Here is a 27,432-nt window from a genome sequence, read left to right as displayed (position 1 = left end):
GTTGCTGCGATACTTACCTCGTCACGCAAAGTGTAGCTCAAAGTTGCAAGCTCCGCAATACTCAGTGTGGAGTGCGTTGCGTACAGCGGCGTGACGAACACGATGTTTCCAGTAGCAACAGTATTCATAATGCTGTACAAAGCCATGCAGTTGACCCACAGGAGACAAGCTGCCGAAATGCAGATAGCCGGATTCCACGTATCGTTCATCCTGCTCTTGAGATTACTTATGCTGCACAAGTTTGCGCGAACCGTTTCGAGCTTCCTGTGCGCCAACTCGATAGACGAAGAGCGCGATTCAGCGGACACTGCTGCCTGCGCGACCTCGTTCAAGCATTCGTCAAGAGCTTCGTGCTGTGCGCGCACGTACCAGACTAGGACTTCGAAAGTCGAAGTCATGACAAGGTACATGATCGTATCGTAGAACGTGAACGCAAACACAGAGAACAATCCACAGAGCGCCGCTCCCACACCTCTTTCTCGTTCAACATTTTCGGCGTCGCCCTGTGGAATGAAAACTATGATTGCGCATGTTGTGGCGACTTTGGATATTATGAAGGAAAGCCTGAAGACATAGAGTAGCCAATCTTTTTTCAGCATTTCGGTGAATCGCGGACGCCGAAATTGCGAGAACGTTTCGTACTCTGAACTCTCGCGAAAGAATATGAGGAGCTTCTCGGATCCCGAAATAATGCAAAATAAGTTTACGTAGACCTTAGCTGTCGCTGTGATGGTCAGAATGAACAAAAGCGCCTCCGTAAAGTTAGAGTACGATTCTTTTCGCATGATCGTCTGCAGGATGTGGCTACCTTGGAAAAAAGCCAATGAAGAGAGCCAGGCAAGTGAGTACAGAGAGTAAGGAGTCTTCCATTTTAAAGCGCATTTTTCGGGGGATCTGTGGTCGAGGTTTTGAACAAATAGGCAACCGAAAACCCTGCAAAGCAGGTGACAAGGAGAGAACATGAGAATCATGAAACAACCGGCCGGTTTCGTTCTTGTGTTTCTCATTTCCTGGGCATGAGAAAGATGTACTTTCCTTCCACAGTGACTGCCACCTGCAAAGATAACCCTGTGTTATGCAATGTAACACAAACAACTATTGGGCCGCAAAAACTACAATGTTGTAGGAAGTTGAGGTAGTTACGAGGAAGGCATACCTAAATGAGCGCGAAGATTGAAGGCAACGAAAAAGATACACGATGAACACCTTTTACCAGCTGTACTTTGTTAGCAGCAAGCCATAAAAAAAACACCAACTGCGCACCGATTTCGATAAACGGTATCATGGACTACGTCAGCAAGCAGCTGCGACTCAGTTTACATTTGAAATGGACGGCTGGGATATGCAGCTGCGCTACCTCTGAATATTGAATGCATCTGCAGTTTCATGCGCATGGTGCATAATGTTGATTTCAGTTTAAGAGGAAGCTTTAGCTCGGGCCCAACTCCGACGCGGCCTATTCAAATACATGTAAAACGCAAAAACCTTTTTCTGAGATAACCGCTGGACCGATTTTAGTGAAATTTGTTGAATTTGAGAAAGAAAGTTAAATTCTAGTGACTGTTGGAAGCGGAATTTCGATTTAGGGCCTGAATTTTGTTAAAAAGATTTTCAAATATTCGACCGTGTGAAAAAAATAGAAGCAGGCAGTTTACAAATTCATAGCTCTCCATCAAGAACAGATATCGTGGTTCTGTAAACGGCATCCATTAGACCATTCAAAGCGGACAAATTTGATATGTCATTTTGCATCTTACGTGAAATTGTTACGCTGGTTACAAGGGTTCTGCAAAAGCTGTATTTCCACATTACAAATTTTTTTTTATATTCATGTGTAACATATAAATTTTGTCCGCTTTAGATGTACTATTAGCTGCAATTCACAGAATTGTATTATCTTTTTTTGTTGTTGAGTTACAGAGTTGTAAACTTGATAGTTCCATTTTTTTTAAATTTTCTATTTTTGCCGATTTTTAATAAAAAATTCACAACCTAACTCAAAAATTCGAAACCAACAGTCACTAGATTTTAAGCTTTTCTTTTAAATGCAACAAACCTTCTCAAATTTGGTGCAGTGGTTGCTGAGAAAAACGAATTCTCCTTTTACATGTATTTAGATAGGAGCACTCGAGCTAAAGCTTCCTCTTAAGAAAGGTTTGCAACCACGCTCGTTATCTTTGCGTTGCCTTGCTTTTTCGCGCTGATTTCAAGTACAAATCTATAGCGAACCACTTTGCGGATTCTCGCGCTCTACTGTTAGTTTGAAGCTACCTCTTTCAAGTAATTATGAAAATTCAGGCACATCGAAGAATATAAATGTAGAGGAAAACGTCCCTGATAACACCATCCGTGTTGTGGAAAAGTTGACAGAAGTGCTCCTAAATTTATTTATATCATCAATAGCACGTTAGAGGCTATTTAGAACTGATAAACACAATAGCCATGATTTTATTGCACATTCGTTTCGCTCGGATAAACAAGAAGTGAGACAAATCGACATGTGGCTTTTCGTGTATTATGAGCGTAGATTTACTTGGCAACGCTCATCGTTACCACAGCAAAAAGGGCAATGATGCGTACCCCTTTATTGAAGGCATGCGTAAATGTCCGAAAGAGATGTCTTTTTTTTTCTACCGAAATATGTAGAACACGTCTGAAATAAACATAACAACAAAAAAGAAAATATATTTGGCGGAATTTTTTGGTAATGGGCGCAATACCAGTTAGAGAACTAGAAGTCGGCGTCCACCTCAAGGTACCTATGGCTTAGTTTAGATTTTGCACAAACAGGTCTCGTCATATGCTAGCCACAGAAATATATTTCATTTGCTTCACGTGTGTGAAACCACTGCAGCTGCGGAATTCGCAGCGGCCTGCCTCCTTTGACCATGCTTTCAAAAGGAAGAGGCTCGAATATCAATCCTATTCCTCGACCAATGCTGCTGCTCTAAATGAACAAATGACAATTCCTGCCCGACATTCAGTGTTGACGGAATACAGTCAACAAGGAACTTCAACACCCAAACACATAAAGAAAGAAATCTGGTATGTTGCTCATAGGCAACACTTGTCAATAAAGACGTAATATTGCGAGAGTCAATGACCCTGTGAAAAGTACGCAAATTTAAAATTTTCCCTCATGATTTCTTCCAACCGTATAAATTGAGAACTGCTATCATTAGTGGGCTTGTCTCAATATCTTTCAAAACTAGTACACATCGAGATATTTGTGTCCTGATATTTCATATATAGAAAGGGCTCTAAAAATATCTTGGGTTGCTATACATATATTCTATAAAACATTTATTATTTAGGAAGAACGATCATAATTTGAATGAATTCGCATTGATGCTACAGAGCAGTTCTACAGAATAGAGAAATAACAAATAGTTTCCAAAACTTGTGGTGGCCATGCTTTGTTTCTTCTTTGCCCATGTGTATGTAATTTATACAATACCTTCAGACAATATATCTGTTTGGTGCAAAATTTTAAAAACTCCGCTAGCTTCTATAATTATTCGGTGGCAGTATCTTGTTAAATCAAGCTTAGCAATGACACCCCAGCTTCAATAAAGGAGCGCTAAGGACCAATCCAATCTTGTCAAAAATGCATAATAAATGCTCGAGATAGGGGTGCATATTGAAAGCCTGGGTCAAGTAGTACAGCCAGTTCATAGCGCACTTTTTTAGAAGTTAGTTTCTATGCTACTTACGTTGAGGCATGAAGACTATTCTTGCGAGATGCTCTCGTCTTCTCGCTTGCGCTGCTTGTTGGGCTGTAGTGTACCGCGATACCAAGCGGCTGCCCTCTATATGTTGGGAAAGAAACTTTGGTTTTTCCACTGCTATTGGTTGGACTAAGGTAATCACCGATAGGGCTTTTATATTCATACCTTGGCAGAAATATTATGTCGATAAATTGTGGGGCTAGAGCATCGATTGCCGCGCCACGAAGCATCGTGCATGGCAGCGAAACTTCTGGGCGTGATGCCACAGACTTCGAAACTTATGATTGGAGAATGTCGTGTTTACGGACGCAGGATCGTTTGGTTTCCCTTGATGGCCATTTGCCCTGCATTAACAAACTCGTCTTCGGAATTCAGAAACAGTGCAAATTGTGTGTGGACTGAGGTTTTTTGTTTTTCTTTCATCGGTTACGCTTCAACGGGTCGTTATGTTGAATTTGCATCCATCATTTCGTTCTCGTTTATGGAAATCAGAATTTACTTTATTTTTATCGTTTCTTAGGCAGAGCTCCTGATTGTCAAGATAGCTTTATTTTCTATCACAGTTCGGTAGCTTTTGAAGCTCTTCACGTAAATTCAACCCTGCTTTACTCCAAGTATGAATACAGAATAGCTCTCAAAGTAAGCCGATCGTATGCTCTTAGTACATGATACCTTCATCAGCGTTCCATGCAAGACAATTACATAGAACTAAATATTGTTTCAACTTTTATTCTAGTAACCATGTACTTAGCATTTCAAGGAATGGTGAACGTGGTAGTAACGGTTCTTATCATAGTTTTATCCCTGTGCTTCAGGAACATAAAACTAACTAGATAATGAGCAGCAAAATTACAGATTGCCGCGCCACAGGCATTATACAATTGCAGTACTGTATAAAATCACATGCGTGGTATTGTTTCAGCATTGGTGATTGTAGCATAATGAGGGCTTTAACTGCCGCTTATTAGAAAAAAGAGAAGAGCCCATTGTGTTTGTTGTGCGGTAAGCCGATTTGCACAATGGGCTTACGCATTTAGCTCACCGTCCTTGCACAGAAGTGCTTTTGCTTGCCGTTCACCTTCTGAGGAACTCAATTTTCGAACAGAAGATCCAGGCAGAGCATCTCACCACGAATGCATGGTTACATAGAAGGAAGCTAGAGCTTTTTTAATAATTCTCAGCAATGACTGTGTTCGACAAAATGCATGAGCAAGTCAGCGAAATAAATTGATTAGGTGAAGCTCCCTATACTAAATACGCGTGCAAGAAATCGCAATATTTCGTTAGGTTTTCAAGTTTGAGGCATCTTTGGCTAATACCAGACATTTCGTATCGCTTCCTACGGCCTCGCGGATATAGGATCATGGGCTTCGTTCTGTGTGGAAGTTGTTATCGAAGTGCCAGATGAATAGCGCTCCACGGAGTAATAGCAAGTTTTTCTCGCACCGAAGTGCATTAGTCCGGAAAGGTAGTGTTGTATCACTGGATCGTAATAATTTATTTCCCACTGCTAAGCTGCTTTACCTAGCATTAAAACTGAATTTTGTTCGCTACGTTTCAACTATGATGGTACGTATTTGTAAATAAATGGCCCCTTGTACATCGGTCTACGCATTCGGGCAACTTTAGAAGAGCTCTGAATCCGACTTCAGAATACTTGGGTTTATGTGGCCTCTTAATTTCGCCTGAAATATCGACTGCGATTGCGTACCATGCTAGACATCCAGCTCGTCAAACCACGAGCCGACTGTACCTCGGCCAGCCATCAACACACAACAAAGGTAGACACCAAAACAACGCTACCTTCGAGCTAATATCGACGAACGCATCTCTTGGCGCCCTAAAGCTAAACGTGCATGCAGAAAGTCACAGACCCTCCACATATCTAAGGCGACCATTGCTGCTAGCAGTGCCGCCTGCGACGAGACCTCAGTGTTGTTGGAGTTGCCAATCATCTGTACACTGGCGTGATGTATGCTTTGCAAAACAAGAATGTGTGGCCTAGTTTGATGCCCAAACTGAAACGTATCATCGCGTTCCTTCTGACTCATGATTGGCTCACCTCACGGCGCCAAAACTATCCCAGTACTTACTGAAGCATACCTATTCCTTCTAAGGCTGGAAGCGGGCGAGAAAGCTCTACGTCACCTTGAGCGAGTGCATCGTCCATCCGACGACACAATGCTTCTTATACGCTCATTCACCACCCTTTCCGTGTCATAGGATTGAATTTTCGTAGAAGCCATTCCTTAGTTAATGTCGCGATGAATATGGATGATTGCCGCACTATGTTCTCAACCAATTACTTTCTAACAGCCCAGTTACGCTGCCTTCAGAACAGCTTTCATTCCCTTATTGAAAACGTTTCTAAGAAACATTTCGAGATCATCATTTAAAATGCTATGAAAAGCTACAAACCAAAGGTCACCTGATCTGGCTTCGATGATTTTAAGGTTACACACGAATCGGCGTTTTCTGCGTACTTACGTATTATACTGCACTTCCTTGCCTTGCTCAAGCAATACATTTGTAGCGTCAAACTCAGTAATAAGGAAACAAACCAAGGACATTTATATTGCAAGGACCACACTAGAATTCTTGTGTTGCGTGACTCGACCAAATCAGTGTTCACTTTTGAAATAAGGGAACTTGCATAGTAGCAAAGGGTATGTATTTGTTCACAGAAATTCTGCAGATAGTCTCAGTATCAAGCTGAGCCCAGGAGGCTAGATGAAGGTGAACTGCAAGAAATTATTTTTTGGGTTTCGCATCACGCTTTCTTGAACTAACCGAGTGGGTCAACATAGACTCTATTGTGTGATAGAATAAGTACATGGAGTTTATTACCCTCTCCCCCATTTTGTATACTCAAGGGCATCCAGGCATAGATAAATGTTTCTTGTTTGTTACGACTACTTCATTTTCATTTTCTTTATTGTATATGGCTCCTTTATACAAAATGCCTAATAAAGTAGTTCTGGCAGAACAGATATATATTCCACTTTGGGCTGATTTACCCCTAGGAAGAGACCAAATTATATTTCCAGCAGTAGTGTACGTATTCAAAATGAAAATTAGCAGGGCACTTCAACGAAGACACACACGCATCCCGGATCACTCGCTTTTTGGCCACATAAGTAAATATATTTGTGAGTAACGAGCTACCCGCTCATTCACCGCCCACCGGGTAGCTGTAATTGCAACTGTCTCTATAGACTCGCAGATTTGTGTGCGTGTTTTTACTAAACACCCGCGTGCTTACTGCAACTGTCAGCACCACTAAAAGGTCATTCCGAAAGGTTTGTTCGTGTGCTAGCGTGCTGTGCATTTGTGAAAAAAATATAGCTTCTGATGTTGATGTGGCTGAAATCCGAAGATAGTCCAATCTTTAGGCGAATGGTACCGTTAGTTAAATTTTCTTAGAATCCGACACCAATACCGCATTCATCATAACATATTACGCAGTTTATAATTCGTAAACAGTATAACTTAATCTGCCAATTGGATACCGTTATCAGAGCTTACGGAAGCTCTAGCATCGCAACATTTTCTTCTCAATATACCGCTGGATAAATATTATTTGACTCTTTGAAAGCAAACAACAAAGTTTTTAAGAGGCACTTAGTCTTACACCACACAATACTGAATCCTCTCCACTCAGATCGCTTCTCGTTCTATGCGCGTCGCTCATATTGATTTATCGGTGAAGGGGCTCTGCTGCAAACACCTCTTTACATATGCATTCTTACATTGAATGGATTGAAACGATTAAAGAATGAACACAAATGCTTAAATAAACTTGAAGTGTAGAGTATAAACACTGTCCTAAATACATTAGGGTGAGTCCCCCCCAGTAATCATTCCCCATGGCACTTTACGCGAATCCATTTGTGAGGTATAGATTAATTTGTACTTCGTCTAATGAATGACAACTTTTTTTGTTCCAGGGAGCAGTTGCTGTTAAAAAGGCTTTTATTAGCCATAGAGTGTCACGCGAGTTGCACAGTCTGAAAATTTAGTTTTCATTATGCGTCAGACGCCCATAGACACTGCAGGCAGTTGCGCTCGGCTAGGATATACAGCAAGTGTCAAAGGCTTTGCGATATACATATAAACGAGCGAAGGCAGGCAGCCTTCAAGCATTCAGAAGTCACATAGTTGGAAGCTGTCAATAAAAACGCTAGTGTTCTTTTCCGCCGACGGCCACAACACATGAATGGGTTTGTCACACATCACTAATAATAGCATTGACTAAATGGGAGTTATGATGACCCCGCAGCTGCTTGATAGACGCATCACTGGGACTAGAACCACTGAGGTAGAGAAAGGAAGGTATTGCTTAGTTCTCAACAATACTTTTGGACTAGTTTTTATTATTTTGACGATTTTTTCGCCCCTTAGCACTATGCCCGGCGAAAAAAAGACGGTGTCGGGACACGTGCGTAGCAGTTACGGTACTACTAAAGCAATCAGTCTTTACTCACCCACCCACATTGATGAAAAGAGGTTGCGTACATTAAAGGAAATTAGTTTTCTGCAGATGTGGCTCCTCCTCCATCTATGAAATGCGAAACTCGTGCAGCTTCCAATGATACCGGCGAATTCGCTAGCATCAACCCTACAGAGCTGTTGCTGTTGCTGTGATGGTAGCGTTTCCTTGGAAACTGGCCTCGTATATAGGCCTACTATTTTTTGTGAGCACAGTGTACCAGGTAAGGCCAACCAAAGCATTCAACTTTCATATCGCAGTGCCAGTTTACAAGGATAGAATATTTTACGCAGTTTTTCGTCGAAATGACACTGAAGAGCATGATCCCTATTTGTAGCACGCCACCTCGTATAATTTTTTTTCGAGCGCATATGACTGTGGCCAAGGAGGTGCAGTGGAGGAGAATTGGAATGACCTTGCAGGGATTTCACTAAATGCGTGCTCTTCAAAAATGTTCAAATGTACAAACGGTAGTATAGAGAGATCACTAAATAACCCCCGAAGCTTGTCAGCCAGGAATTAGCCACAATAAGGAAATTGATATTTTATTGGCATTAAAAAAATCGCAACCTTGTAGCAGTACTTCCAGCCATATATTTTGAAAGTAGGCGAGAATAGGCAATACGTATGCGGATATCGCACCCATGATATGAATCTGCTGTAGGGTATGTCCTTCCTGCTGTTAACAGCGCAATATCTAGACGAGAGGCGAGACATCTCTAGACAAAATGTAGACGAGACGTCTACATTTTGCGCTGTTAACAGCAGGATGGAAAACCAACAAGCCCAAGCTGCTATTCAAGGTATGTCCTGCTTGAGAGGGCTGCCATAACGCGAAAAGACGATGAGACATATGAACTAAGTCTATACCTAGTGTTTGGCGCATGATAGCCTAAGCTGTTTATGTGCCATTAAACTTAACTCAACTCAACATATGAACTAAGTGCATCTATTTTCCCAAGTACTTAAGCATTAATATTGCATTTAAGGCATGCAGCTGCTTCGCTAGGAGATTAAAACTGACACCGAGGAACGTGATTACACTTTATATAACTTTTGATTGTCATAGTATTCTACAGAATTAGAAGGCCGTCAGTACTCACCCAAATTTTAAACACGGACCCATTCCTGGGAATATGCACAGAATATAAGCGCCGGTGGGGAGGAGAGGAGGGAAAGATGGGAGGCGCAACCCTGTTGCTTGTGCTAGGTGTGTCAGCACAAGCGTTATTCGCTGATTAATGACAGTTTCTCCTGAGGGGAGTACGCTGAAAAGATTACCAGTGTAGCGCGACGACTCAGAAAGGAACAGCGGCCCTTTCGCTTGTGTGTCACGGCTAGGCTGAATTGCGCAACGCTGCCCACCACCTTATTCTGTGTGAAAGTCGCTGTAATACATTCATAGGTTTGGCTGGTGTAGACAAATGTGTGCGTGAATATACCGCCTTTTTTGTTTTCCAACAGATTTTTTTAATTGACCTTTATAAATATCAGTATTATGCTTTTTAATCGTATTTATAGAACAGGCGTAAACAATCTGTATGAGCAATCGGAATGTGTAGTTAGATAACTAGAAAAGATTCATTATTTATATTTTTTCAAAGATAGCTTGCTCTTGCAACATTTCAGCTAAGCCTTAGGGAAGGCATGTCTTCTTAGCAAGATCTGTAATACTTCCACCACTTTCGAGAATTTCCGCTCACGGTTTTCCAAAAATGTGGGAAAGTCAGAAATTATCTAAACTGTAACGGCAGTGACTTTATGAGGTTTCTGGTATTGGTATCTTGAAAGCCTCGATAGTCTAGGAATTTCTACTAAGGATACATATTGCCACTTTCACGATTAAATTTCAAATTTGGAGCATGTCGCTCAAATTGAGCAATTCGAAAGCGAAATAATTTTTTTTAAATTTACGACAAGTACATTGCAATTTCTCGCTCAACTTGAGTCCGTCGATCCCTTAATCAGTCTTAAAAGGTCGAATTATTCTGTTAGCTCTATGCTATAATAAAAATAGGTCATTCTAACTAAAAAGTACACAGATGCGCATTATAGCAATGTATGATGCCCTCAACGTAGAGTGAGTGCTATAGTGATAACCGCATGATACGTTACGTAGTGATTGCTGTGGTGTGTATGTATCGCGTTTGAAAGTAACAAACACGAAGCAGGCGTAACATTATTACAACAGGAGGTAAACAAATAGACAGCAGCTTTAGGCCCTAATTTCATGTTAACTCACCGGCCGTGCAGGTGTCAATAGGTGATCATCGAATGACAGGAAATAATACTGCTATCGCATTACAGCCTTTTCGTGGAACATGAGAGCCTAAATATATCAACGTCGCTATGATAGAAACAGAGGTAAACCATGCAGGTACAAGGTCTGTCAGATGAACAAAACAGTCAGAGTGTCGCAGAGTAACTAGCATTTGTGAAGCAGAGCTTTCTCTTAGTGGTCTCTACAAAGCTACATTTGAACTTTGTACAGCCATCATATCATGACTCCTTTTATTTAGTAATCTTGTTCGAAGTGGACTACGTTAAAGGAGCACAATGCTGTTCATTGCTGTCGCGCTTTGCCAATACAGGCATCTAATACCATGTAGTAGAAGGGCATGTGCATGCAGAAAAATAAAAATTTATAAAGGAGGAATTCAAGGCAGCCACAGCGAAATAATGCGTCTGAGTTCATCAGTGCAATTGCCTAGCAATTGCTTAACAATTCAAAGTGGTGGTTCGCTCCTCCACAAATAATTTCCCGCTGTGGGCTTCATCTTGATATAAATATAGTGTCAAACTATACTAAGAAACACAGACAATTTGAGCGGCCTTAAATAATCACAATGTAAATTTCAGTGAGCAATGCTCTTGAATAGGGGAACGCAGCGCAAGGCTCTATCTTTGCTGTGCCCCAGAAGGCTTTCCCGGCCAAGTCCGTATGCTCGAAACAACATGACCGGAGGACAGGCACTGGACCACGTCTCGCTCTGCGTCTTACTTATATCATTGGTCCTGTTTCCAAAGTTAGTTATAAATGTGAAGCTTAATCAGCTGGCGTAGTTGCCTCGCGGGAAACCCTGGTTTCCGTTTCTCGGAAATTTGGCGCAGCAGCTCGCGTAGCCCCTTTCCACTTAGGTGCTTTGCGCGGAGCCACTTTTGTTCCTCGAAGCCAACGTCATGCAGTGAAGTGTAAGGCGGCTTTCCTGTAAGTGCGCAAAACTTCAACCTGAAATAAGGACGGATTGGTCACAGGCAGATTGGTGATATTTATTGTCTTTCCAAAGACGACTCCTAGAGACTGTAGCACTATTTTAAAGACATGCTCTTCAGTCGGGAATGCCGATTAATTATACATGTTTCTCTAAGAACACTTTACTGAAGGGGTTCTTCATGTTGGTGCGGCCGTCGAATAACAAACGACGTACGCTTTTGTTCTGTGGATAATCATCAGAAATCACAGATATCAGAAATGTGATAAGTTCTTTGTGGCGTGGCAACCAATCATTTTACTGTTGCCTGCTTCCCGTGCCAAGTTAGCGCAAGATAGCGCTTTCTCGCAACATGGCAGCAACTGCGCATTTTGCGACCGGTGTACAAGGGGAACAGAGGACTGCTGCTCAGTCTCGCGCGCCATATATGGAGGAAAGTGGGGAGGCTGCGCAGAAGGGAGGGAAGCGGCTTCGACTACGCCAACACGTGCGTACTTTGCACGGCCGCGCTTGCTTACGCGCGCCGTATCTTGAAAGGAATCTGAAGAAACGCATACCTTAGTGGGCGCTGTGTCCTTGCCGCTCTTGCGTTGAAGCGATAGACAGCACGAAGGTCACTTCACTCGCTGCTGCCTGTCTTACTCATACCAGTGTTTTGACAGCGAGTGCCCGCGCTCGTGTAGTGTGAAGTATCCACGTTTGCTCGTGCGTGCTGACACCGTGCTTGTTAATTCACTTAGGAAGCAAATGTTTCCCTATTTATACGACCGATAAAAGTAATATTTTTAAGTCGTATAGCCAACCGGGAGAAACTGCGCCATTTTTTTCCACAACTGAAGAAATGGAGGTTTGTATATTTTGCTGAGATTCTGCGCGATTATGTAATTTTTATGTGCACGTATCAAGATGAAAAATATAAACGCACCTTGATATATCTGCATTTTCTATGTAATCATTCCTCACGCTATAACCAGAACATCTTAAAGTATTAAGTTGGTTCTAATGAAGGTAACGCTAGAGAGAAGTATTTGTTCATTTTCATTTATATGTCTCAAGCACAACCACAATACTTTTTCTTTTAGGCCATTGGCTACAAAATTAATGGGGGAGGTGAGCTGTTGTTATTTTATATTTATATTGTACACTGTCCTATATTGTGTTTATAATTTTGTCTGCTTCAGGTATTCAACAAAATTAGGCTCCGTAGTGTCCAGCAGATAACTGACCAATCCCAACAGATTCATTTACTCGGCCAGTGCAGCACTGACAGTACCATACCTTGCTGCAAAACGAATCGCTTTTCGCATTATCTTTTATGATGACTAATGAAGGGCAGTAAAACACTGAATAACAAGCCTAACCTCACCCGCGCGATGATATGCCAACAGCCCGGGTCATTACGACAAAACCCTTTTTCCGCCACGTGCAAATTGCTTTGTGTACTGGTTCTTTTGAAGAGTTATTAACAAGTGAAACACTCTAACTAATAAACAAGTCCTTCAACCAAGTGTTATTCTGGCTTGTTAGGATGCTCCGACATTGTTTTTTAAGTGGCGATTTCGTTCATACTTTTTTTCACCTTTGAGTGTATCTAACCAGTTGTTTTTAACACGCTGCCAACACCTTCACAAGGGATTGACCTATTAATCAAATAATAATTAAATAATTATTTATTTTATAGAAACGTCCTCCCTGTTTTTTACCCTACTCGGTTTGAAGGCAAGGTTCATGGGAATATCTACAAGAATCCCATATGAGGACTATATTGCGGAAGTTTTTGCGAACACTAAGGGGGGAGGCAGGGTAGGGTGTCCTCATCCCCATGGTCACTCATACTGTAAATAGTCACCTCGTATTTATCTCTGAAGCCCAAATACACGTCGACAGAAGATGTGACACAATGTGTTTTCATTACAAACGTCGACCAAACGTGTGGAGGATAGCCAAGTAAACAGTGGTGCGTTTACACCAAAACTAATCAGCCCCGCCTCAAGTGTTCAATGTCATGGCGCTACCAGCGTGCAGTTTTCAGCGGGTCGTCCTAATCAGGCACTGCACTGTCGCACAAAACTTGCCCTGAGTAATTTGTGGGATACATTTCTCTGAACAGAGACCTCGTCATTATTTCTGAGGCAATGCTACATTCGGCGTTGAGGACGTTGGGGGCCGGCAACCTGCTGCTGTCGTAGCAAATGAGCTCACAGCCCGAGGAAACTCTGTAGTCTGCTCGAATTTTCTGCTATTCCCTTCTCATTATAGACTTCTAAAGCAACATGACGGGAACTACATGCTAAATAGCGTACTTACAATAAAGCCCACAAAGCGAGTGTAATTCCTGCTGTCTTTGCGTTTGTGCCTGACTAATGCAACTCGCTCGGAGATCAGTACTTTTCGGCAGGCATTCTAGTACTATATTTGTGTGTACTCGCACGCCAATTTTATATTCCCCGAAAAATAATGTATTTCGCTGGGTGGCATGCTTTCAGGTTTTTCAAGCATTTTGTTCGAGAATTCCACCTCTTAGCGGAAAAACATTCTGAGGACAAAGCAATCAAAACCGGGAGTATTCGTGCTGCAATACTTCATCGGCAAAGTTTAAATTGAAAACTGCGTGACATCTTCTGTTGTTGTTGATGTCATCGTCATCTTCACCATCAGCCTATTTTATGTCCACTGCAGGACGAAGGTCGCTCCCTGCGATTTCCAATTAACGGTGTCCTGCACCAGTCCATTCCAACTAGCGCCTGCGAATTTCTTAATTTCATCACCCCACCTACTCTTCTGCTCTCCTCGACTCCTCTTCCCTTCTCTTTGCACCCATTCTGTAAACTGCCCAGCTCAATTTTCATCCTTAATGTCAATTATAACATCGGCTATCCCCGTTTGCTCTCTGATCCGCACCTCTCTCTTCCGATCTCCTGATGTTACGCCTAACATTCTTCATTCCATCGCTATTTGCGTAGTCTTTAACTTGTTTTCGAGCTTTTTGGTAAGTCTCCAAATTTCTGCCCCATATGTTAAAACCGCTATAATGCACTGACTGTACACCTTTCTTTTCAACGATATTGGTTAGCTTCCTGTCAGGTTCTCACAATGCGTGCCATATGCGCTCCAACCCATTTTTGTTCGTCTGTAAATTTCCTTCCCATGATCAGTGTCCTCTGTAAGTAATGGACCTAGATAAGCGCTAACAAAATGTGAGCTTATTAGTGCCACAGCAATGTGTTTAAGTATTCATTTTTTTCCTAACGCGATTAACGATTGGAATGAGCTCCCTAATGAAGTGATGGCAGCGTCTTGTTTTGAAAATGCTATTGAGAGCCATGTTCTTTTATTGTCCTGTTATTCATCTCTGCACATACGCTACTTTTTTTGTTAGTTAGTTACTTTCTTATCTACTTGTTTGGTATTTTGTTAGTTTGTCTTCCGCTTTTGCGAATTGCAGTGCTTGAACAATGTTGTATTAACTGATGTATTCTTTTGATGTTTGCTGAATATGTTTCCATTGTGACAACCTGTATTTTAACCCCCCTACGATAATGCCATACAGGCGATGTAGCCATACCAAATAAATAAATAAATAAATAAATAAATAAATAAATAAATAAAATACTCCTTCACAGACTCTAGAGGCTGACTGGCAATCCTGAAATCATGTTTCCTTGCCCGGGAAGCCAATTGTTAAACAATCATAAAAGCTCTGCTCACTGTATTGCAGAGTTGTAAATAATAACCGAATGTTCAGAATATACGCACTTGCCCTTGCGCTATGCGTTTCAGATTGTGGCAAAGCCGAAATGTCTCCTACCGCTAGAATAGTTGGTGGAAAGAACGTCGTAAGGGAGAAACAGCCATGGGTCGTGAGTGCTTTGCTTCAACTTTATACGACATTATAGATCACAGTATCTCTATTTGTTATGTGGCAGAAACAACCTTACACTTTGAAGTGTTCATTTTAAAGTCTTTGTCCATTTCTTCTCGTGCTCTTGATATGTGAATGGTCACCGGTCAGCATTGTACGATACTTGTTTCAGCTAAAGCCAAGTTTTTCATTTTAACCACAGCTTACTCAAGCAAGTTTCAAGTATCTGACAATAAAAGAAGAATGATTCGTGAGCATTGAACAATTTTGCATAGTGTGACTTAGAACGACAGAAAGCTGAGCTAGTTCGCAAGGATTCATAATGCAAAAAAGTGTAAGGCGTGTAGACACGGACACAAGAGAAGTGGACAACACGAACGCCAACTATCAACGGAAGGAATCACTGAGGCACAAAAAAGGAAGACACAAAACTCTTCTGCGTATGCTCTGGAATGGTAGAGCCACGTGTCAATCGGGTACACCTGCCGGTCTAGGTGAGAGATAACTTTAGAGGCAATTGATCTCTTTCTTGTGTAAGGTAATCGTTCGTGGTGTGCACATCTCTTGTCTTGCGTCCATGTCTGCACGTCTGACCCTTTTTTTTTTGCAGTTTTACTTAGCCTCGCGAATACCTGATTTCGACGCTCATCGCGCAAAATTTATGCGTTTGCTGTACTTGATTTTGTAGATAATTTTTCTTGAGCAGTACTCAAAATGCTTAACAGTAGACAGTGGCAGGCATAGTGTTGGCGCTGGATTTTTTCGATTATTTCAGTTGGATTTTACTGATGATATCTGCAGGTAAACCTGCAGGTGTATTTTGTTGAGGACAAGAAGAAGTCAACAGCTCAGCCCTGTGGTGGAACGCTGATAACACGTCGATTCGTGTTGACGGCTGCCCGCTGTGTTCTAAGGGCGTGAGTACTTACACCAAATACTTAGTACAGAAGTGATTAGCTAGTAATCGTAAATGGACTTATCAGGCAGCAGAGTGAGAAGGACAAATTGTGCTGCCTTTAAGCAGCCAGAAATTATTTACTACATTCAGTGTCGCAAGTGTAACTAACTTACTTTTAGGCGCAGACCGAGTCTGCAAAGGGCTGCACATCCATGTCGACTTTAAATACTGAACAATGACTTCGAACCTTATTGCGCCAACTATACGCCTGGCCTGGTGCAATAGTCTTGGCTTCAGAAAGCTGTCTTGAGTCTTAGCAGTTTATATAATCAAAACGGCAAGTTGGGCCAGTTGGTCGGGATTCATAGTAAGGTTCGTTACACTCTAGATAATGCTGTCTGTAGAGGGCGGCGTTGGACGTCATAACGAGAACAAAGCAAAGGACGCGTTAAGTATTTCCTTCATTTGCGCAGAAGAGGCACGTACGTGTGTACGCACACCCAAGTGCTGCACAAATGTTCACAGATGCTTTCTTCATCAAAATGTTTTCGCCTTGCGTTAATACATAAGTATATTGGTACAGCTTCGTTCTGCTATAATGCTTCCTCCATCAGAGTTTTCTGCGTGACAAGGTCCACGTTATGCACAATGCCCGCTATGAAGTGAAATATATCCTACTTTGGCCGCCGATGACACTGGCTAAGATTTTGTGAGGTGGCGTCGTAACTGCGTCTTAATATATACCGAAGCAAGTCTCAAAGCGCGTACACATCCCCGTAGCTGAATTGGTCAAGCACTGCAGGCGTCAAGCAGAGGCAGTCAGTGTTGCAACAACTATTGGCCAAGTATTTCTTCGTCACATCGTCCTATTTATTTATTAGCAATGTACAACTAGTCGCACTGTTTTCATTTGTTATTATTTCAAGAATTTACCAAAAAGAGACACGCTCATTTTCCTGAGGCTCGCCCTCACTTCAATCGCTATTTGTTTCAAGCAGGTATTTAGACCATGCTCCACGGTGCTCCCGAATATTCTTACTACTTGGTAATGGTACGTTCTCTACCACTTCAGCCTCGACAAAGGAAAGGGATCATTGGCTAGCATCGTTGAAGTGTACCACAATGAAACAGAGAGGAGAAAAGGTGGCTTCCGCCGAGCACGGGATATAATTATTCATCCAGGCTTTGATCCACTTACCAGATTACACAACATCGCTTTGCTCAGGGTAAGTGTTCAATTCGTGTGGACGGACTCACAACAGCCGGCTTTCTTTTGTTTTGATGAATCGGTTCGTCCCAGGGTATAGCGATTGCGAATGTTTTACGCAATCAGTAGTATCTTTCTCTGCACTCCCCTTCATAAGTATTGCCGAGGGCTGCGTGCTAGTAATATTTTCTTTACGGGGGCTGCATTCTCACCAAAGAAAAAAAATCATTCGCGGTATATTACAGGGAATAATCTTAAGCTCCCTTACAACTAATAAAGCTTATTGCCTAAAAAGTTAAGGAACTTTGTTACGCGGCTTCTAATCAGTTATTTTAGACTTTCGTGCGCTTTAATTTTTTACCAATTGCGGTTTTTCATTTTCACTGCTTCCCACAGTTGCGTCCTGATGTGCCCCCCCCCCCCCCCCCCCCCCCGATAAGGGACGCAGTTACTCTCCAAAGGTAGCAGGTGTTTCGCATAGTTGCATGTGACTTAGAAAAATCTGGTATGATGCTAAAAAGTTGCTCTATGAAGTTCACTGGGCTAAACTTCATTTGGCCATAAAGAAGTAAAAAAAAATAGAAGGAAAAACTTAAGATACAAGCCTTTTTTATTACTCATCTATGACCCTGTGCCTGCGCTACAAAGACGTATTCAATTTCATTCATCTACAGTGTCATAAAGCTCTACTTTTCACCTAGCTTTCCTTTATGGTACTCGAAGCTGGTTGTTTTCACGTTTGTGTACGTGTGGACGCACGTGTGGTCCTTATTTATAGTCCGGAGTTCCCTTGTTATATAGTCGTAATAGACCTGTAGTAGCAAGCCAAGCCTTTTGATCGTCTGTCCTCTTCACCTATCAATCAAATCGCTCTCACCATCGCACCTGTGTTTTAACAAACAAGTTGTTTCACGCGCTTTCCTTGGAATACATTCTTGGAGTAGGCAATATGTGTTCATACTGGCTGGTTGCGACACGTGAATAGCGTGAAGTTGCAGCGCGCGTACAAAAGACTGTTGCCATAGGCGATTTTTTTTTTGCATAGGGCAATATTTATTGTTTATTTATTTCATTTTTAATTTTAAAACCCGCCCATGTTGTTTTATATTTGATTTTGCAGCTTTTTAAACCTGTTCCGAAGAGTAAGCATTCCCGTCCAATATGTCTCATGGACAAGAAAGAAGTGCTCATGCGAAAGAATGCAACTGTGCTGGGATGGGGCTGTAAGTAAACAACTGGCTAGGGAATACTCTCGAACATTTCCAAGCTCAGCATCCTTCCAGCGTGCAGCGATATGGACGTTATTTAGGTTCTCTACTCATGTTCTGGAAACCCGCAAATTAGAAACTAGGGCAAATGACAGTGGCAAATGACATGGCGCAAGTCAACGACGGAGCTAGTATTAAATAAAGAAAACAATTTCCTATTAAATAGCATGCGAATCCAGTACTATAGCAAAATAAATTGGCCCACGTCAACGACTAAAACGATCGGGTGGGATTTATCAGGGACCCAGCGAGGTGTGGGTACGTGAAACGTTTTGTGCCTGAGGCAGAAAGCGCATGGCTGCTGGGGTACTAAAATGACGTCAGGAAATGAACAACTAACTGTTATTGACGCATTAGACAGCTTACCTCCTTACCTTATGTTACAGCTAGTGCGGGTCCTACGGTGTAATTTCGCAATCACGCTCATTACCTATTCGGAGTGGGCTCGTTTGTTCTCACGGGTTTTGGGGACTGGCGTATGCAAATGAGCTCAGTAGTGGTAGCACATGACGTTGCCCTGCATTTGGCGAGCACGGCGCTCTCTAGCGTAGTTGGGCTTACTGCACTTCCATCAATCTTCGGCGCTGTAACTCCCTAATGGAGACGAACACGTTCGGCCATGGTCGAATGGCCCGAGTATTGTTTTGTCTTACTGTCCGAGTCTCTTCAAACTACATCGACATTCCTACCAGTTGAACGCAATGACGCCATAGCCAAGAAAACGTGAACTTGCTTCGAAAAATTGCACACTAGTGGAGCTAATAACTCCTGATGTCTTCCCGAAACGGGACCCCCTGTTGCTCGATCGACATCTCTACTGCCAAGCTCTCTCCGCCTGTCTCAGCGCTGCGCGGAAGATTAAAATCTAGCTCCGTCCAGGTCTTGCCGGGTGCAAGAACAGTGCCATCTGCGCCGTTCCCTTTCGTAATTTTTTTTTGCCTATGCACATCTGTTGCTTCTGCTTGTTACTTGCACGTCTGCTTGTGGACACGTGAGCTAGGCAATTACTCAACAGTGATACATCAGCGCACAGAGACTTCGTTAAGTCAGTAACTTGTGGCTCGGCATAAGGGCATTCGTGTCACGTCACAGGGCATCCCCTATAAAGCGATATTCTTCCGAGCGCGTTTACACCTGGTACAAAGCTATTTGCCTCAGGAGCACACCTCGCAACTCATATAGACAAAAGCGTTAACTTTAATTCTAGTGGTAAAAAAACTATGTACCTATGTCTAATGTGCTATAATTTTATGTGGCCGATTCTTCCCGAGGATAAAACCATATTTCATCACATTTTCCTCGCATGCTGTGAATTGAAGCAATGTTGCTGCAGTTCGCCTAGGCAACATTCTTGTATCTCCCAGTGGCAGTTTACTCGGCGGTGGTGGTAATACTCCTCAGAGGCAAGAGCCAAACGTTACGAAATGGTACTGTTAATGGTATCGGCTGTAGACCCCTGTGTTGTGATCTACACCTACATATCTCTTCGCATATTTATTTAGACAGGTATTTTCGTACCTATATGTATATTCGCGAATCTGAGGCAATGGCATGCTGTGACATAGTCAGACCATTCGGGTTTCGTATAAGTGAAGCAGCTTAACCACAATCCAGCTGATTTTTCGCTTTTCTTTATCATCTGTTACAATCATGCTTCTCTGACGCAGGGGTTACAGAGTCTCTAGCGCTACGCTACGCCACTGTGAAGATTGTGCCATTCACAACGTGCCAGAAGAAGCTCGAGATTATCAAAAAGCGCAAGGTTTTAGACAATAAGACTATGATTTGCACTTCTGGGGTGAAGAAAGGGCCATGCAGAGTAAGTATATAAAACGTTGAATAATTCATATCTGTGATGAAGGACGGTGTAAAAATGTTGCTTTTGCTTCTTAATATCAAGATTATCAAATTGATAAGATATCGTAAAAATAACATTCATTCACATTGTCGGTTCATGTGCAATAAGCATTGACTTTTTAAGCACTTAAACTTGATTTGTACGAAGAGAGACACTGGGAGAACAATAAAATATGTTTCGATAATGTGATGTGTTGTTCGAGTATTATGATGTTCGGACTAATCATACCTGAAAATTGTCCTGTTGATTAGAAGACTTCTGCCATTGTAAGAATATTTTTTTGAGTAAATTCTGAAAGTTGCTGAAAGTAATAACGAGGACAGAGCTCAATTATTGCGACAGCAGACTTAAGTGCGAGTCACCGACGCATTGCCTAATCTTCGGGCTTCACATTTTCTTGTATACAACACAATATTCTTTCAAGCAGCGCTTTTCAGAGGCGCATTCCTAGAGAATAAACCAACTAGCCCAAAGCAAATTTTTATTTTAACATTTATATATGTTTGCAGGGTGACGGCGGTGGACCGGTGACCATTAAGAGGGAAGGCAACCGCATCTATCAAGTCGGCGTGATATCTTTCCCGCGAAGCTGCGACGCTTCAAGGGACATACCCAGTGCTCACGTGCGCGTAGACTATTATTACGCGTGGATAAAGAGTGTGGTGGAGTACTTCCACAAGTGGCACGTAATGACACATGTGTCAGCTCGCGATGGCGGTTTCTTTTAAAAGAGCAGCTGCCTCGACTACAGTGACGTATCTGCGGGCTTTTGTGACCGGTCATAATATCAAGGAAGGATCATATCTCTAATCATATTACTGTGGTTTCCTAAGTAATAAATTGCTGGCTCGATGTTGTTGGCAGAGTTGAAGTCTTCTTTCGCACTGTCGTAATTTGGCTACGCATTATTCCGTCCTCCGTAATGACTGTGCCCTGTGGAGAAGGTCAAAGCAAAACATTGGTAATATGGAAATGGCTGGTTGATTCGTTTGTCATTCCTTTAGGCGTGTTATATTGCCAAGTCGCACCTATGTGCATGGAAACACCTATTGGCGTAACATGAATTTCAGCAATTGACCTTGGTGCGCAGTTTCTTTGGCAAAATACCCCAGCAGAAATTTGCGAAACATTCGTGTACAGTGTTCTGTACAAAGGGTGCTGAATCTTTCTCTGATGCCCACTTCGCTGCTCTTCTCTCTTAAGACACTTACTCAGGCTCCTTTCAGTAAATAAACAATCCGATATCTAGTATTCGCTTCTTATCTGTTTTGGTTATATTAAGGTTACTTTTGTATCACTTCGCCTCCGTTGTAGTTAGGTATGCCAACGAGTACACTTCTCCACATCTGTTACTATACTTCAAGGTGTAACGAATAAACAGCAATATTCTCAGCCCATAAGCAACACTTCACAAGCAATTGAGTTATGCGTGCGAGGCATTGCACTCATAACTGCGTGTAGTGCCTTGCACGCATAACTGTATAAGAGATTTGGCTAACTTACATACATAGCAATCCGCAGGATGAAGTGTGAAAATTATTAACTTGAACGCTTGACACAATTTTATGTAATGCTTTAGCGAGCGCTGAAAAGTAGAAATTTGAGCCTATGTGCACCAAAAGAATTAAACCTTAAAATTCAATCAGGGTGCATGTCCTTCTAACACGAATCCGAGGTACCTCGTAAATAATTGCAGTGCCCTAAATTTTAAGGTGAAAAATATGCATTTCTGCATTGCACAAGCTTCTCTCCAATGCATGTAACAGTAGAGCAATGTCTGCACTAAGGCTTCCTAAAGCTTAGTTTTGGAAAAATATTTAGAATTTGCATTCTTACAGTTGCTTCAGGTTAGTAGGTCAGGTCACAAGGTGAAACTACGCACCTATTTTGAGGATTGCGAAATGAAAATGGCCCATCACAATATGTCAGAAAATGTGAACTGCTTTATGTGTTTAGCCCAAAATTAACTGCTTCCCCTGGACACACGCCAATATTTCCTACATATGTGTGCTCTGTTCCTTGTAATCGTTATCGGCTAAAGGAATTTTCCTTCCGGAGACTTAGGGCTGGGTAATACTATCACTTTCCTCCAACTGGGCCTCGGATCGAACACTAGAATACCCAGTGAACTGGCCCACGTGATCTTCCAAGTGAATACCCAGTAAATGGCCCAAGTGATCCGGTGGACGTTTACCACCTTTTGTGGCTCAGCCTAGTAACAAAGGCTACTCGGGCAAGCTGCTAACTTCCGTATTCTCCGCTTGACGCTTTTCCTCCACTCAACTGAGTTAAGCACTAACCCGTCCCTCTGCTTTTATAGAGGCTATAGTACTCTCCTGAATTATTGCCAATGTGCATCAACGAAGGCCAGTGAACCATTGGGGCAAGGAGCTACGCTGAAATGTACTTCGACGAGTACAGGTGTAAGGCTGAGTGGAAGGACGTTGAAGAACAGGGAGCTAAGAGCTACGAAGCTACAGATCGACCAGGCAGGCAGTTAAAGGCGCTGGCTACTGGACGACCTCTTGACCAAGTCACTACTGCAACTTGTGCTGGAGAGTGCCTCCGCGCTTCCATTGCAATCGATTACGCTGCATGGCAACCTTCAGAATACAGACGTCAATGGTGAACACAGTGATCATTGCTTATAGTTTTCCTCATCGTCTGGCCCACTTAAATTGATGCAGTATTGAATACACAAAACGTGTAGCATATGTGTAGCATACACAAAATGTGTAGAACAATCTGCCATCCGGTCATCCTTTATGGCTTTATCAGTGAGATTGATTAGGTTTTGCTTGCCGTGTTCCCAACGTTTGCCAGTCCACTTTTTGTCACCAGAAAGAATGAAAAAACGACTGGAAACACATACCCTGCATCACGGTTTCATTCTTTGATATTGGAAATTAAGGACGCGCCGCAATATGCCCCTGCAACAAGCTGACAGCTAATATGTTCGGTTTTTAGAACCTATATTATTGGTAATCTGATAAGGTTATCAAATGCCCCTAAAGAGTCAAAAGTGTGAGATATTGCGCCTGACAGCAAACAGCACGCATCAAGCATATTCCACGTCTAACAAGGTGAACTGGCTCACGCATGCCAATCTATATTTGCCTCATTATCAGAATTATTAGAGCATATGCGATTCATGAAGATCTAACACAACTCCTCACGTAGCGCTGCCCATCCCTTATAACACACTCTGTAGTTTCGTGGCGTTAAACACCCACAAAAAAATGTAGATACCTAACCAACCCCTCCGTCTTATAAAAGGCCGAGACACAACTGTAAAACTGTTGTTTGTCGGAAAAACTAAAAGAAATCTTTTTACCTAAGTAAGCATGCGGAAAATTAGTTGTCTGTTGTGTGCTATCTTTTTATGCCATCATATAAACAGTCATGCGCCAGATTTAAGTTTTATGGTGGCCCAAGGAGGCAGGCGTACCTTTCTTTTCATTTTGGGGTAGGTTAGCAGAAGGGTATAAATGTTTAAAGAAAGGTCTACCTAAAAACACTGCATCGTGCACGAACTTCAGCAGTGTCTCCGTAAACGTCCTGTCCAGCAGTCAACAGTTTTTGGGTAAGACACGCTTCTGTCCAGCGCTTCGTAATTTCTTAAGTCTGGTTGCCAGCTTGCAAGAGCATATATAAACAGATGTGCAGCCTCTGATATTGCCACAGCCGCTTTCTCAGAGGTTGATTTGCGCCGTGAAATACTGGCGAGTCATTTTCCTTGCCAAGGATTGACTTCTGGCACTGACGAAGAAGGGATAAGAAGGAATTATCGTTAGAAGTGGAACAGCACATTTGTTACCACCCATTTATTCTAAGAGACATTGCACCGCTTAAAATTACAGCTAGTAGCCATTTATTCCACGTTGTATTTCATCTTCCGCGTATTTTTTTGCTGTCGGCCATAGTGTATTGGACTAAAATATATTTTGAGCACGCGGCTGGCTAAGAAGTTGAAAGGAGAGTTTCTGAAGGCAATGCAGCTTTCGGCTGAAAGCCGTGTGTTTTCGTGCATTAAACTGCCCTCACGTGGCATGGTGTGGCACACGAAAGAAAAGCACGTCGACGTCACCTGCAAAGTAAGCTAAATTCGCAGTAGGAGATAATAAGCACATGAATTTATTGGGGGCGTAATCGTTCCCGAGTCAGACAAAAGTAATTGTGGTGCTCACGCATTCAGTGCCAAATGAAACTATTTTGTAGTAATGAAACTTGCATCGCGGCTGTTTAAGATGAACAAATATGTAAAATACCCATTGTGTTCCCCATCAGAAATGGAATGCGACGGGTACTTTTAGGCACTGGGAACCAGAGCCGTCATAGTTACGTGTTGACATATTACGTGTAGGATACGCCAATTGCACATATTATATATTCCAAACTTGGCTACCTACATGATAAAACTGTAGTTGCTGTCCACTTCTCGCTGCGTTAGCAGCTAACATTAGAGCTTTAAGCGAAACATAACTAACAGAGCATTTAAACGCTGTCTATATACATACTAGAATTTGTCGGACTTTAAGGATTTTGCTGTCTTTTGTTGGGGACAGCAGCAACTGAGGAAAAGTACGAATGAACAACTACTATAACGCCAAGAGTGATATCCCTGCATGGTTGCCGCCAGTATTCACTCACCATGGCTTTGTTGTTTGCGTCGTCAAATTCCTAACCGGGGATGGACGGCGCCGACAGCTAGCGACTGTGTTCGCGATTAAGTGCGCTTGCCCTAAAGTGGTGTGCGAGAATTAAATATTCTCGTTTGTGGGCCTTTCGTGACCGACAGTACTAGCAACTGCAGCTCACCACGTTAGGCCCAAACTCGTATGTATAAGAAAGCAGGGTAAGCAAAAATATTGAAGGAAAAAATTTTTTTTTTGTTTTTGGCGCAAATTAATATCCGTTGCCTTTTGTGAATATGTATCAGCTGTTTATTTTTCTCAATGTGGCTTCCTTTCGCCAAAAAATGCCATATTCCTAAACCTATACGGTGGCTCACTACGCCCCCGTTCCTAGCCTTCTGCCGAATCCATCTGTTTGCACCTAAAATTGCTCCGAATCAGCGAAGCCAAATGTTTGTTACAAAGTTAGCGGTAATAAAGCAGTTCGCCTGGCAACAAATAGTTTTTTTGGCCAAGTCAAGCTCTAGCCGCAGCGAAAAACAAGAATGCATATCTGGCTGGGAACGTGTGAGCAATGCCATCCTTGACAAGCTCCAGAAGTACTATACTTTGGCCATTAGAATGAATGCAGCAAGATTAGAGGACATGCGAAACGCTGTCTGGGCCACGTATTTTCACGGATACCAAAACTCAACGGATACCAAACAATGCCACGGCCTTTGCCCGAAAGACGCCGACACCTGGCGTAAATTCCACAAAGCCCAGTTGAATCGTGAACCATATGTTCGTAATGAACACCTTCCAGCAGCCAGCAGTTCTTGAGGCTGTGAAGCCCATTTATCAGCAGCTAGCTGTCAGCGCGAGCTATTTGCTAAATGCCTCTACGGGAAAACGCAAAACCCCAACGCGTATTTCGACAAGGTCATGTGGGAACGGCCTCCAGAAAAGGTTTTCCTTCGCCGTCAAACACAGAAATTATTCACGCTTGATGCTGCGCTTAGGTCTAATAATGGCAGTATCGCCCTAGCCAATGTGCTGAACTCATTCGGAATTTCACCATGGCGTTACACAGTGCAGGGGCTACGCGACACTGATCTGCGTCAAGAGTACTTCGCTGGCGGGGCTGCACAGCAGGCGACGAAAGAGGCTCGGGAGGCAAGACGCCTAACCACAAAAAGAAAAAGTGATTGTGGTGACGGTTATCTGATTCGTGCCTATTGGAACCGCTCTCCGATTTGATGTTCTTTCATTGTACTTTTGTAATAAAGCCCATTTCCCGCTTTAAACGCAATTATCTCAAAACTTACTTTTTTCGGGCATTTCTTCCTTTATCTCAGCAACCACAGATGCTCAGAACATAATACTCAGCCAGTGTATAAGTACAGTAGGCGCAGAATGTAAAGTAGAAGAATTATTGTTGTATAATGAAATACTTTTCTTCAAAATGAAATGTAATGCCCAGTACTGAGTGATAATAGGTATCTGCAGCAAAATATTATTAAGAAATGGCGCGGCCATATTAGGTGATAAATCTTCTACAGTAAATGAGGAAAAGCTCCTAAGCACAGTGATATTATAAAAATTGTTGAAACCTCTACGATTATAGAGTGACAGGCACATAAATATTGCCTAACATACATTGCTGGTATAGGGCCGACCCCGTTCCCTTAAGAGTACCTAATGCACAAGAAATGTCTGAACCGAAATGTCAGGGGAACACACAACTGATTAGTTGTAATATTTTGACGCAATAATTTCATTTTATTACTAAAACAAATACTGATAGCCACAGCGCCACTCATACTAAATGCTGGAAACTCGCAGTTGTAGCAACAATATTATTTGATCGTACCAGTTGAGAACGTTGTGAGTGTAGGCAATTCAATCACCGATTTATTTTCCAAACTACGGTGCCTTGAGGGGAAACACATATATAAAGAACAATGTAGCGTGGTGTTGTTTATTCCGATAGCAGTTATATGGACACTCAAGCCGCATTCGTGCAGTAAGGGCCACGGTTGTGCTGATGCAGTGCTGACCACGCACGTGCGGCTCCTGCGGGATAGCTTAGTTCTCCCTACACTCTCCAGAGAGGTGCAGTGAATTTAACTGTGGAAACGAAGAAGCAAACTGGACGCCCCCTCAGCTTCGCTCAGTTGGCTCTGAAGTAGAGCAACGGCAACGTCCTGAGACCGACAGCTGGCATGAACACGGTGCACACAACCACTAGCTTTCCTTCTATTACTAGGCAGCTCTGTGCGCACCAACTGGCCGTG

General features: G+C 42.5%; 1 protein-coding gene and 1 long non-coding RNA gene across 2 annotated transcripts in view; one reads left to right on the top strand and one right to left on the bottom strand.

The window, feature by feature from the left end:
- LOC129388258 (uncharacterized) overlaps positions 1 to 296 on the bottom strand; it is a 2,443-nt gene extending 2,147 nt beyond the window's left edge. Inside the window, exon 1 of the long non-coding RNA XR_011890761.1 lies at positions 18 to 296. This is a non-coding gene — a long non-coding RNA (uncharacterized lncRNA). The remainder of the gene's footprint in view (positions 1 to 17) is intronic.
- Positions 297 to 8,240: 7,944 nt separating this feature from the next.
- On the top strand, positions 8,241 to 21,393 carry LOC126543151 (plasma kallikrein-like). Its single transcript, XM_050190288.3, has 8 exons — positions 8,241 to 8,440; positions 12,512 to 12,539; positions 15,210 to 15,289; positions 16,093 to 16,208; positions 17,262 to 17,415; positions 18,517 to 18,619; positions 20,332 to 20,483; positions 21,032 to 21,393. The coding sequence occupies exons 1-8, from the start codon at positions 8,372 to 8,374 to the stop codon at positions 21,248 to 21,250; spliced, it is 921 nt and encodes a 306-aa protein (XP_050046245.2). The 5' UTR covers positions 8,241 to 8,371; the 3' UTR covers positions 21,251 to 21,393.
- The last annotated feature ends 6,039 nt before the right edge of the window (positions 21,394 to 27,432 follow it).

This window comes from Dermacentor andersoni, chromosome 10, assembly GCF_023375885.2.
Source record: "Dermacentor andersoni chromosome 10, qqDerAnde1_hic_scaffold, whole genome shotgun sequence".
NCBI lineage: Eukaryota > Metazoa > Arthropoda > Arachnida > Ixodida > Ixodidae > Dermacentor > Dermacentor andersoni.
The sequence above is the reverse complement of the archived record's forward strand: the minus strand, read 5'-3'. Positions and strand labels throughout refer to the sequence as shown.